Source organism: Triticum dicoccoides, chromosome 5A, assembly GCF_002162155.2.
Source record: "Triticum dicoccoides isolate Atlit2015 ecotype Zavitan chromosome 5A, WEW_v2.0, whole genome shotgun sequence".
Classification (NCBI taxonomy): Eukaryota; Viridiplantae; Streptophyta; class Magnoliopsida; order Poales; family Poaceae; genus Triticum; species Triticum dicoccoides.
The window spans coordinates 703495606-703508576 of NC_041388.1; the positions used below are offsets into that span (position 1 = coordinate 703495606).

Below are 12971 nucleotides of genomic sequence, written 5' to 3' on the forward strand. Positions count from 1 at the left end.
TCTCCTCCCCGTCCTCCCCCTCCTTCCTCGACCTCGCCGCCGCCGGCCCCGACCCGGACCCCGCGCTCGCCGGCCTCCTCCTCGCCCTCCTCGCCCCCTCCGGCCCGCTCCTCGCCGCCGCCGCCGCCGCCGACCGCCGCGCCCTCATCCGCTTCGTCTTCCCCTCCGAGCGCCTCCCCTACTGGCTCCGCGTCGCCCTCGCCGACGCCGACGCCGGCGGCCGCGCCCTCGCCTCCCCGCTCCTCGCCGCCCGCGTCGGCTCCGAGCTCCACCTCTCCGTCTTCGAGTACTTCCTCTTCTGGTTCGCCTACTACCCCGTCTCCTCCGCCGATCCCGCCGCCTCCGCCTCCCCCCCGACCCACAAATCGCGCTCCCGCATCGAGTCCTGGGTCTCCACCCTCGCGCCGACTGCCGGCGGCACACGCAAGCCGGGGCAGAAGCCTGAGCCCTGTCTGTACCTCAAGCTTCTGTACGCCTATCTCAGGGAGTTTGTGCCGACAGCCGCCTGCACGCCAGTGCGCCGGCTCACCGGCACCCTCCTGCAGCGCACGGCCAGCGAGGAAGGTGCTGACGCCGCTGACCCTTTTGCCCGTGCCGAGTTCTTCCTCCACACCCTCGTCCAGTTCTGGCTTGTGGGGGACGACTTCTCGCCGCTGCCTGTGCAGACGTACCACGCGTTCGGACTCAAGCTGCCCTCCCGGGCTCGCGCCGAGCTGAGCGAGCAGCCGCCGTCCCCTGGGCTCGGGGATGCGGTCAAGCTGCTCGTCATGTACCTGAACTGCTGTGTTGGTGGTCCTGCGCGCATGGTGTTTGAAGGAATGACAGCGAGGAATGTGGTCTGCGATAGCCAGGTTGGATTCTGGAATCCCCTGATACAGAGGCCTATGTATCGGTTTGTGTTGAGGGCCTTCTTGTTCTGTCCCATTGGCGCGGTGATAAAAAATGCAACGCAAGTCTTCTCTGTGTGGTTGGCATATATGGAGCCATGGAAGGTTACACAAGAGGAGCTGGATGAGTATGATGTGTCCCTGATGCAGGGGACGGGCACACAGGGGACGCAGAAAGGGGAGCTGCTATATACTCCGTCGTGGAAGAATTATGTGCTGTCCAATTACCTATTCTATAGCTCGATGGTGGTGCATTTCCTGGGTTTTGCACACAAGTTTATCCATTCTGATGTCTCCTCAGTGCTCGTGATGATTTTAAAGGTTAGTCCTGGCTCCTGAGTTTTACATCTGTTGCCATGCCATACGTGATTGAATTTATGTTCAGCATTAGATTTAGCCGCTTGGGTACTCAAATTCCCTGATGGTCATTAATGCCAAGAAGTTGTGACAACTGAAACATGAGAAATGAGGGTGCTGGATTTGCGCCTTGCAGGTGTCACGGTCTTAGTTGTTTTACTAGCTCAGTACATGTTTTGCAACTAAAAATAATTTTTAGGCTCATGACGGTGTTTTAGCTTCACGCTTTGGTGTATGATAAGGAAGCTGGTATGGCCAAGATGAACCACCAGGAGATAGAGATCTGTGGAAGTTCATAGGTGCAGGAGTTTGTTGTTCTTGTTTGGTCCCTCAAAGCTAGGATTGTAAATATATGATTGAGAAATTCCCACTGTTCTGAACGCTACATGCCATAAAATATAATTTGTGAAAGCAGGACATAGCGAAATTATATAGTCTGTCAATGAGCATCCTTGGTAGGTATGTCGATCTGTAAGCTTTTGAGCTAACAGTTTCTGCACATTTCTGTTTACGTACATATAATGTGATAACCTGCCACCATTGATGTTGTGCCTATATCTATATGTCTTCAATAGTTTAAGCCTCCTACACTGTCTTTGCCAAACATAAATGTAAATGTGCGAGTCTGTAACATGCTTATGGTCCTTTGCTGGATGTTCTTACTTTATTTGCACAGTGTTTTAAGGCTCTCTGTTCACTGTATACTCTCCAAAAGTATTACTCATGCATTTCTGTGCCGAACAGTCTATGATGATTGTTTTATCAAGGTGCCTATTGTGGTTATGTGTAATTCAAAGGTTTCCATTACAACGGGGAGAACCAAGCTAGTCAGTGTCAGATGAACAAATTAATGAAATACAAGAAATGTTTTGTTTATTCTGTTTTGCACTATCCTGGAGTATTATTTGGCCAATTACATGCTTGTTTTGTATTATTCAGGTATTGGAAGTCTTGTCTTCCTCAACAGAACTGGTGGATCTTCTATATAAAGTGGATATTGCCTATCATTCTAGACCGGTTACTTCACCGTCAACTTCTTCAGAATCAGATGATGTAATGAAGTATGTTCCGTCAATCCGTGAGCAGCTAAAGGTGGGTTACAGCTAAATTGTGATTTGAAATTGTATTTGATTACATTATGAAGTTGATGTCCTAAATATTTGTGTAACCTGTGTGGTCTGTTACAGGATTGGGAGGATGGTCTGACAGAAACTGATGCAGATGGATCTTTCTTGCATGAGCATTGGAACTCTGATCTAAGACTTTTCAATAGTGGTGAGGACGGGGCTTATCATCTGCTTCAGGTACACATTTTGTTACATGAGTTGTAATTTAGCCCGTTTGTTCTAGTCACTTTAACCATGATTACCATATCTCACATCATTACATGCTTGATTCCACTTCCAGTATATGTGTCCATTTTCAGTTCAGCCGAATTAGTACTTGAGTTGTACTGCTGAACAAATCAACTGAGTTACAGGATTATCATGATTTAGAACTAGTAGCGAGGATTTTATTTGGAGTTGCCTTATATTACTGGAGGATAGTTTAGTGATTTGTCTGGCATAACTTGCACTTTCATTAAGACTATAACTTAACCTATATTTTGTATCAATGTTGAGGGACTGGGAGAACAATTTGTAATTTCGCTAAAACTACCTTGTGCATACTGGTGAATTATTTTTCATTTGTGCTCTGCTTGTGTATATTCTTTTTCATAATTTTCTAAAAGCTAAACATGGGTGGATGCTGATATCAGTTTTTCATTTCTGTCAAGCTCCTTCTGATCCGAGCAGAGCTGGAGATACAACGCCTGCCAGGTGACACAGTACAAGCTCTCCAGTCGTTGGATTTGATAAAATCCCGGATGAAAAAGATCTTCCAGGGCCGCATTGAAGGCATCCACCACCAGAATACTTCAGCGCAGGAGTTGCAGGATCAACATCCAGGGCGCGGCGAGATATTTACACCTAAGCATCCCCATTCAGGGAGGAGCAAGTTTGGCGAAGTCAGATACAGAGGCGACTGGATGAAGAGGCCCATCTCGGAGACTGAAGTGGCCTGGCTCGCGAGGATCCTTATCCACATATCTGACCGACTGAACGACGCCCTTCGACTTGGCTGTGACGGTGCTGCTGATGATAGCGTTGCTAACCCGACGTACATTAAGTTTGACAGGAACGATCTGACGACAATAGGGGGACCGAAGGACGCCGCTAGGATGGCTCTCGTGGCTATCTGTTCGCTGCTGGCGGTTGTGGGACAGGCGGTGCTGAGGTTCATGAGGGCGCACAGGGTAAAGATCAATCTTAGAGTTTTTGCTTCGAAGAAGCTGCTGACTGGCCTCGTGTTGCTGTACGCGATGGTGGCGGGGACAAAGAGAGCTTTTTATTGAGCTTTACATGTGTTGCTTCCAGCACCGACACCGTCGCTAATGCTTCCGTGATCTTCACTGAAGCTCCCAAGTTGGAGATGATGGTGCATGTGATGTACAAAACCCATAGGAAGGAAGAGGTGGAAACTCACAAAGGGATCGACTTGTTAGTGTGTGCCATGGAGACTGAGAGCAAGGGAATGGTGCCCACTGGCTGGGTTCTTGTTTTGCTCTTTGTTAGAGAAGTGGCTGGCAACGGCACTCATGTAAAATGAAAGAAAAAATGATGTAAACTTACGTTGTAATACTGGGTTTCGTAGTCCTGGAGAAAGAAAGAAAAACCTGGTTCGCTGTTTGGCTCGCCAGTTGTTCTTGTTAGTGTGTGCTCTACTTCTCAGGATATGCCCTTCTGCCGGTGGTTGCGTTTTCCAACATTGCTCTGCAATGGTAGGTAACAAAGCTGCATCTGTATTACCCAGTTACTCCCTCTGTTCGGAATTACTTGTCACTTGTCGTAGAAATGGATGTATCTAGATGTATTTTAGTTCTAGATACATCCATTTCTGAGACAAGTAATTCCGAACGGAGGGAGTATATCTTATTTCTATAGTTCAGCAGTTATTTTACTGCTAACATAGTTTAGTTTAGTGTTACAACTGTAAAAAATAAAAGGAGCATACAGTACATAATTGACTCTAATGTCGTTGCTGCTGATTTACATGTGATGATATAAAGCCTTAGCGGGTGACACCTATCTTGATCCCTAAGCCATCAACAGAATGGAGAAAACAAAATCTCCACTGCTCCAGGAAGAACAGAGCTCCAAACCAAAGCCAGAAGCCAGAAACAACGCCAAGAATTACAGAGTAACACAGCCCCAGGTCTATGAGTTTTGTGTGGTCTTCAGTTCCCTCGCCCAATGTAGGCTCACACGGGCTCAAGGGGAAGCCGCAGAGCCCCAGATTGTTGCCATATATTGATGGATCTGCAAGTGTCTGCAACTGATTCCCGGTGGGTATGCGGCCCTGTAGGTGATTGTTTGAGAGATTTAACACACCGAGGGCTGGCAGATTTGAGATGCTGGGAGGAATGCCACCTGAAAGTTCATTGCATGAGAGGTCAAGGAACTCCAGGAGCTCCAGTCTGCCGATTCTCTCTGGAATACTGCCTGATAGATCATTTCTTGATAAGTTCAGAAACCGGAGAGCTTCGAGGTATGTTAGCTCCTCCGGGATGTTCTCCGTTAGTCGATTGCATGATAGGTCGATACCTGTAATTAACCCGATGCTTTTCTGAAAAGTTTGTTCACGGCCCTTCCAGGATATGTTGACTCTCTCTGGGAACTGATCCACCCGCGGTCGTCCATTGGGCATAATCTGCAAAGGAGCGGAATCCCTCGGTCCGTCCAATGGGGGAAGATTATGCCTCATGGAGGTCAAGTTGCTGAAGGCTACAGGAATTGATCCTGTCAAGCTATTGTTGGCCATATCGAGCAGCTGAAGTTGCGAAAGCCTTGATAACTCTGTGGGGATTTGTCCGGTGAAATTGTTTGATCTAAGCCTAAGGATTTTCAGTGATGGAAGCTGACTCCCGATCCATGTAGGGATACCACCGAAGAACTGGTTGTTCCCGATGTCCAGGGTGGCCAGCAACTTGCAGCCTTGCAGGAACGGTGGGAAGGCGCCCGCGAAGCCATTGCCGGCAAGATGAAACGAGTCAAGAGAGCAGTTATAGTCTGGCATGGCCGTGAGGATCTCACCTGAGAAGGAGTTGCTGGACAGGTCCAGGACTTGCAGATTAGAAAGTCGGGATAACTCGGGTGGAACAACACCACTGAAATTGTTGGATGGGAGGCTCCGAACTGTTAGAAGGGGGACACTTGTTCCAACCCAAGAGGGGATATCACCGAAGAACTTGTTGTTCCCAAGATCTAGGATGACGAGATCTCTGCAGGTTTCAATTACAGATGGAAAAACTCCAAAAAAGCTATTGTTAGCAAGACGAAGTGACTGCAGTTCAAGGCCCAAGCTTGTTGACATAGGAAGTTCACCTGAAAAGCCGTTGTTGGACAAATCCAGTAACCACATAATTTTGAATTTCCACCAGCAACTTGGGAGCTCTCCAGTGAATTGGTTATTTGATAGATCCAGAGACTGGAGAGAGGTCAATTGGCAGAAGGTTGCATGAATATTGCCAGATATTCGATTGTCGTTCATGCGTAAGCGTGTAAGATTGGTGCACTGTGACCAGTCGGATGACAACTTCCCTGTCAGCTGATTCCCTGATATATCCAAGTAGTCCAAGCTGGGATGCACACCGAACACCTCGGATACGTCACCGGTGAATTGGTTGCCTTCAAGCCGCACACGGTACAACTCCATGCAATTTTTCAAGCAGGACGGCAGCCTACCGCTGAAGTTGTTGTGGTTCGCCGTGAAGTTCTGCAGCAAGAGGCCATCACACAGTCTCTGCGGCAGCTCACCGGAGAAGCTGTTGTTTGCAAAACTCACATCGGTTAAGCTTAGCCCCTTCCCGAGGTCCGGCGGTATGGTGCCGTTGAAGTTGTTGTCAAACAGGGAGAGGTATTGGAGGTTCCTGAGCGATGTGATGGTGGCGGTCAGCTCACCTTCCAAACTGTTGGTGTTGACGTCCAAGACTTGCAACACCGTCATGCTGCCAATCTCTGGCGGGATTGTGCCAGTGAGCCGGTTGAAGAAGAGCGCCAATCTGGTGATCTGCTTGAGGTTACCGAACGAGCTGGGGATCGGGCCCGTTAGATTGTTCAAGGACAGATACAACTCTTCCAGGTTCACCAGCTCTCCCAGCTCTCACCAGCTCTCCCATCTCCCAGCTCTGCAGAGATGGCACGGTGAGACGACTCAATCTGCCAATTTCAAATGGGATGGAGCCTGTGAGGTTTGCTCTGATGAGGTTTCGGACATGGAGGAAAGGCGGTGACGCGTTGTCGACGCGGGCTGCAAGAGACACCAACCCAGTGGCAGAAGGATGTGCTAGTGGTCCAGTTGGCGCCAAGGATGCCAAGAGGATCAGCGAGCTGGGCTTTGAAGGCTAGCAGGGTAGCAAGGTCAGTGTCATTGTTGCATTCAATATTTACATTGATTTGCATTCAAACATATTGTTAAATAACATAGTTTTACCGAATAAAAATATTATAGTTTTACAAGTCGGATACAAATAAAAATGTTTCACATAGTTTTGCAAGTGAATAAAAGAAGATATATCTATTGGTTGCCAAACATGAGCCCGCATATGATCAACCAAATCATTTTGCAGTTGCACGTGAGTTTTCCAGTCACGCATGTCTTCATGAAATTGAGTGAACTGTTCAAATGTTGCCGCTACTCCATGTTCAGGCACAACATTCTCACCCTAAAACTGAAACCCTTGATCGTACAGACGTCCCGGGCACTTGTCTTCTACGATCATATTGTGCATAATCACACAAGCAGTCATCACCTCCCACGGTTTCTGCGTGCTCCAGGTATTAGCAGGATACCGAACGATGCCCCATCGAGATTGTAAAACACCAAAGACACGCTCGACATCCTTCCTGGCACTCTCTTGCTCTTGGGCAAATCTTTTCCTCTTCTCGCCGACATGGTTGGGTATTGTCTTGACAATATTGGTCCACCGAGGATAGATACCGTCATCCAGGTAGTATCCTTTGTCGTAGTTGTGTCTGTTGATAGTAAAGTTCACCGGTGGGCTTTTGCCTTCGGCAAGCCTAGCAAACACCGGCGAGCGCTGAAGCACGTTGATATCATTGTGTGATCCAGCCATGCCAAAGAAAGAGTGCCAAAGCCCTGCCATGTCTCTTATACTGCCCTTGTCAAGCAGAAGGATAGTTCTTTCACTCCCAGTGCATGCAGTCTATGCTGCTAAGCATCCCCGGGAAGCCCCTTCCGGCATTCATCGTCAACAAACGGGTTGTATCTTCAGTTGTCGCTCTTTCAAGTACTCAGGGCCAAACACAGCAATAACAGGCTTGCAGAACTTATCCAGGGACTCTAGGCATGTAGACTCACTCATACGGACGTACTCGTCAATGAGATCATCGGGCACTCCGTATGCAAGCATCCGGATGGCGGCAGTGCATTTCTGATAAAAGGAGAAACCGATCTTGCCGACGACATCCTCTTTGCACTCGAAATAGTCATCATAGCTGACCATTCCCTCTCTAATACGGTTGAAAAGATGCCTACTCATACGGAAACGGCGGCGGAATTTTTGATGTTTGAACAACGGGTTTGTTGTATCAAAGTAGTCCTTCCAAAGAAGGAAATGCCCGCTCTCTCGGTTGTGATTCAGCGTCGAAAAGTTGCCCGGAATGGAGCCACGAAACAACGGTGGCTGGCTGTTGAGGTGGTGATGGACCAACACAGCAGCCAATATCTCCTCCTCGTCGTCGGACGACGAATCATCGGAGTCGCAAAGGAAATTGTGGAAAAAGAACTCGTCGGCGGAGTCCATTTTCGTACCTTGCAAACTGTCGAACAACTTGTGGGCGTCGAAGAAGGAGACCCGGCGAGGGGAGTCGCGGCGCGCACGGACCAGCTAGCTGCCCTGCCGGCGTCCGACGAGCGTGCCGGTGAGGATTTGGCCGGGGCGGCGAGGCGGCCTCTTGGTCGCGGGCGGCTGTGCGGTTGGAGGAGCGGCGATGGGAAGCAGCCTACTGATATAGACCGAACCCCGTGGCGAGATCCGATCCGTTGTTGCGGCCCGACCTTTCACGACACTCCACCTTCAGTACAGCAACCTCTCGCCCGCGCACGCGATGTACACGAAGTAGAGGGTTTGAACCTTGCGGCCCAGCACGAGAAAACCAATCTCGACGAAGGTACTCATGCGCAAAACAACTTCCACGAAGAGAAATCGCAACACAGAGGTTTTCTAAAGATCCCTCCAAAACTTGATACAGGTGTCTACTCTAAAAAACACATCGTGTCTATTTCATATAAAAATAACCTTTTTTACATTGGCCGTAGCTGGCCCTTTTTATAAGCAACACACAAATAACAAAACCGACCCAACAACTCTAGATTGAAACGGACTCTCTCTCTCTCCTATTTAAACTAATCAAAGATTTAACTAATAAAGTATTCGGCAGCCTTGATCACCTAGCACCGTATAACAAACTAGGACTACATGGTTGGTACGACTTCTCCTGGGGAAGGTGGACCCCACCGGCATCCTCTCAAGCTTAGCATGTCTCTAATTCTGCTTGTACACCTCCTGCGTGGGAGCGGAATAAACAGAAACATATCTCTTCTTTTTATCTTGTTGACCGATGCAAATAAATCAGATCTTACATGATTCCTTCCATTAGCATAGGTTGCCTTTTCTTCAAAGGAATTAATGCACGTTTGTATTTCCTTGCCAAACCGAGCTTGGTCAATATTGCATGCATATCTCCTGTCTTGACTTAGTAATTTACCTCACATGCAATTACCCCCCTTCAATACATGCACGTCCAGGAACTTCTTTTTCTTCTCGTTGGGATCAAATGAAGCAACGTCTTGTTTTCTTGTAACAGAAAATAGTTCCTTTAACTCACTGACATGCGGTACTATTTTGCGATCATCAAAAACACTAAAATTAGTCGCGGACATATCATCTACTCCCCATCGGCAAGACGTCGGTGGCGGGCGACGGGAGGAGTGAGCGGCGTTGCTGGGCGGATGTGGAGGCGGCAGCAGCTGGCAGAGTCGCCGGCAAAAAAGGGCGGCGGCATCGGCGACGCAAGGCGGGCGAGGGTTGCTGTTGGTTGGGGGGCGGGGGGAAGCCAATGAACCACCGACCAACGGGCCCGGGGAGAGGAGAAGGCGAGCGTGCGCGTGTCCGTCGCGGACAAAAATGAACCGGAAATGAGTCGCCCGCGGACGAAAAGCGGACGCGCGTCCGTTTGGGTCGGCGCGTTGGGCCGCCTTTTGTGTCCACGTCGCCTCATTGGAGTTGCTTTAACTAGCTTTGATTTGTAGCGCGTGAATAGTCTGGATTTGAGCAATGTTTAGACTGGCGTTGCAGAGTGACACGAGTCATGTTAGCTATTCTGTCTCCGAAAGAAGAGCTTAATCTGCTTCAGTCTGGGTTCAAATCTAATTACTGTTCGATGATGAGCTTGTTGAGGATGTTCCTCAATAACGCGTAAGGAGCGAAGGCTGTCGCTCCTTTGTGCAAAGCCAGAATCGCCCCCTATAAATCACGCTCCACATTTCTTTTTCATGTGGGACCCGTTTACTAGTGGCCAGAAGACATTTTCCTTCTCAATAATTAAATTTTTAACTAGGATTTACAAAATAGATTTTAAGAAGGACTACAACTAGGATTTGAATAACCACACAACTATGATTCTTTAGTTCAACTACAAGCTCTTCCTCCTCTTGAAAGTGACCTCGCGAACTGTGGAGGCTTCGTCTGCCGTGACTTTTGCAACCATGCGGTCGACGGACGTCTTTGTGTCCTAGATGTGGATACCGCCACATTTTAAAAGGCCCGCATGAGTGAGACTTCTGTTTTTGCGCGGGAGGGCGTCGAGATGCGGTCAAACACTAGTGCAGAACCGGGCAATAGCATCGGTTCGTAAGGTTCTTTAGTGTCGGTTCCATAACCGGCACTAAAGTGTGGTCACTAAAGCCCTCCCCTTTAGTACCGGTTCAGCACGAACCGATTCTAAAGGGCAACCACGTGGCACGAGCCAGCTCCGGGGGCCGGGAGCCCTTTAGTACCGGTTGGTAACACCAACCGGTACTAAAATGTTTGGTTTTTTTTTTGGTTTTATGATTTATTTTTCATTTAATTTTGTGTTTTTCATTTTAATTCTTTTTCGTTTGCTGGTATTTTACGGTACTACACATTGTACACGTTATGCATATATATATATATATATATATATATATATATATATATATATAGAATTTGTAATAGAATCAATCATATATATATCATCAATGTCTCACAAACCATCATATTAATTCACACATACACACATGTATAGCTATATACAATTTCTCCTACATATGCATGTTGCCTTCGGAGCCACTGACATTAGCCTAATTGGTGCCTTCGGAGCACGATGAAAATTGGAAGTGGTTCATGACCTGGTCGATGGGGGCGGTAGCGGGTAATAGTATTCTCCCTTCGGATTTATGACATGGTCGAGCAAAAATCCCACTATTTCCTCTTGAAGTGTTTCTACGCGCTCCGTTTCTAGGAGCTTGTCCCGCACCTCTTTGAACTGTTAAGAAGGAGATCAATATGCATGTGTATTAGTTGTGTGACTAGATATCGATAATGGTGTAAAAATTGTGAATAGTGTTCTGACAAGCGTACCCATTCCTGTCTTTGAGATCTGCTCCTTTCAGACGCCATCATGCGAATGTTCTCGCAAACGCAGAATGCACACAGATCAGTCCCCTGCGCCTGCTTCAGGGCCTTTATTACGAGAATGAAATTTAATTTGATCAGATAATAATTAATCAAGCATGATAATTAAAGAGATGGCAGCTAGCTAGCTAGTACTACTTAATTACTTACCTTGGGTCGAAACCATTTCAGCTGCCGTTTCCATTCGCCTTCCGTGACGCTGATGAACCTTGCCCAAGCCCTGCCCGCCGACAAAGAAAATGAATAAAGAGGTTATTAAATGGTTCATATCATGAAATGACGAACTAAATAGGCCGAGATATATAGTTAATAATGATTGAAATTACCTGTTGACTATCCCAAACAAGATGTTATAGTCACTATTTGCTTTGAGTAGCGAGTCCAGTATTTCAACTGTTCCGGCGTCAACTTTAATGATACACAAGATCCAGTGAAATCTGCATGCACACACGTTTGCATGTCTTAATTAAGCGGGCATATGTAAGCAAAAACATGTAGCTAGCTAGTAGGCAAAAACAGAGAATTTGTAGTACAAGAAAGTGTGACTCACTAGAAGTTGTAAGGAAGTAGTATGTCTTCATTGTATTTGAGGCGCTTCAAGAACTCTAGCATGCTGTCCTCTACCTGTTTTTCATAATGCTTGTTTATTTTCCATGTGTATTCATTAACAGTGTTTGGGTCAATGAACCCAATGCCATAGCGTCCACCTTTTCTCATTTCATACATCTTCATCCTGCATAATACCACAGAAAAGAATATAGTGAGGATAATTACAGGTAATGATTGATCAAAAGGATCACTATAGCTAGCTTGAGACTTAAATTACAGAAGGAAATCACTTACAGACAATAGCAACTGACGATAGATTTGTCGAGTGCGTCTTGATTGTATAACTGAAACAGTTCAGAATACTCAATGGTCACAAGTTTCTCATGGTAGTAATGATCATTCTTGACTTGCACCATGAGGGACTCTCGATCGGATCTCTTGGTAATGTTCATGTACCATTCATGTAATTCATACATTCTCGTTGAGAGCTTCTTGACCTCTTCTGGCTTGACCAAAGGTTGGCCCCGGGCATATTTCCGTTTTATTTCCTCCTCTTTAAGCACAGGCATGTCCTCGATCTCGAGGAGTTGTCCAACAGTGATTTTGAGAGTTTCAGCCTGCATTATATGCTCCTGGGTTATTACCACATTGCCCACCTGGGGAACGTAAACTGTTTGGCCACAATAATATTGGGCGCGCGTACTGTCACGTGTTGTTGGCGGCACAACAAGCGGGGGGGTCGATTGCGCCGCCTGTTCTCCCAGCTGGGCAACAGTTTTCCCGCATTTTTTGACAGCTGCTTGTTGTTTGCTCGAGCTCGAGCTCGCCTCCTTTTGTAGACGTTATCGATGTAACTTCCTGATGTGGCGCTCATAGTTTGTGTCAACAGGCTTAGGAGCTGGTGGTTGAGCCATACGAATGAAGTGGTCAACTACTTCCACAGGCACTTTCTCCCTTGGCGGCGGTGGCGGTTTCGGTCCAAAATGGGCGTCGACTTCTGCCCGCACTATGGCATTGGTTTGCTCCTCGGTCCTGTCGTAAGCCCTCACAGGAAGAGGAGTAGTGAGGTTTGGACCATATTTATATTGCTTGCCTCCGCCTGTACTTCCTGTACTATGACCTCGACTCGTACCGCTACGCACCATAGCTGCGGGGTGTCTCTTCTGCGATTGCTGAGGCGGCGGAGATGGCTGACGGGGCTGAGTTGGACGAGGAGGAGTGGCCTGAAGCTGTGCCGGACTTGTAGTGGCCTAAGGTTGTGCCGGACTTGGAGGAGGAGTGGATGTCTGACGCTGTGTCGGACTTGAAGGAGGAGTGGCCTGACACTTTGCCGAACTTGGAGGAGGAGGAGTGGCCTCACGCGTTGGTGGACTTGAAGGAGCGGGAGTCTGCTGACTCGG

At 47.7% G+C, this 12971-nt stretch overlaps 2 protein-coding genes across 2 annotated transcripts; one reads left to right on the forward strand and one right to left on the reverse strand.

The window, feature by feature from the left end:
- Window positions 1–2: 2 nt before the first annotated feature.
- Window positions 3–4032, forward strand: LOC119300531 (the record flags this gene model as incomplete). Its single annotated transcript, XM_037577472.1, has 4 exons — window positions 3–1208; window positions 2184–2336; window positions 2432–2548; window positions 3022–4032. Coding segments are annotated over 4 exons (2094 nt in total), but the record flags the coding sequence as incomplete, so codon positions are not given.
- A 323-nt stretch (window positions 4033–4355) lies between these two features.
- On the reverse strand, window positions 4356–7809 carry LOC119300533 (LRR receptor-like serine/threonine-protein kinase GSO2). Its single transcript, XM_037577473.1, has 3 exons — window positions 7755–7809; window positions 6611–6687; window positions 4356–6443 (listed from the first exon to the last, which is right to left on the reverse strand). Exons 1-3 carry the CDS (start codon window positions 7807–7809, stop codon window positions 4356–4358), a joined length of 2220 nt encoding a protein of 739 aa, XP_037433370.1.
- Between the last annotated feature and the right edge of the window lie 5162 nt (window positions 7810–12971).

Coding starts and splice junctions, on each gene's coding strand:
- LOC119300533 (XM_037577473.1), bottom strand. CDS start 7,809: ATGGTCAGCTATGATGACTATTTCGAGTGCAAAGAGGATGTCGTCGGC. Junction 6,688..7,754: donor GGATGTCGTCGGCAAGATCG/GTTTCTCCTTTT, acceptor CTACCCTGCTAG/CCTTCAAAGCCCAGCTCGCT. Junction 6,444..6,610: donor GCACATCCTTCTGCCACTGG/GTTGGTGTCTCT, acceptor AGCTGGTGAGAG/CTGGGAGAGCTGGTGAACCT.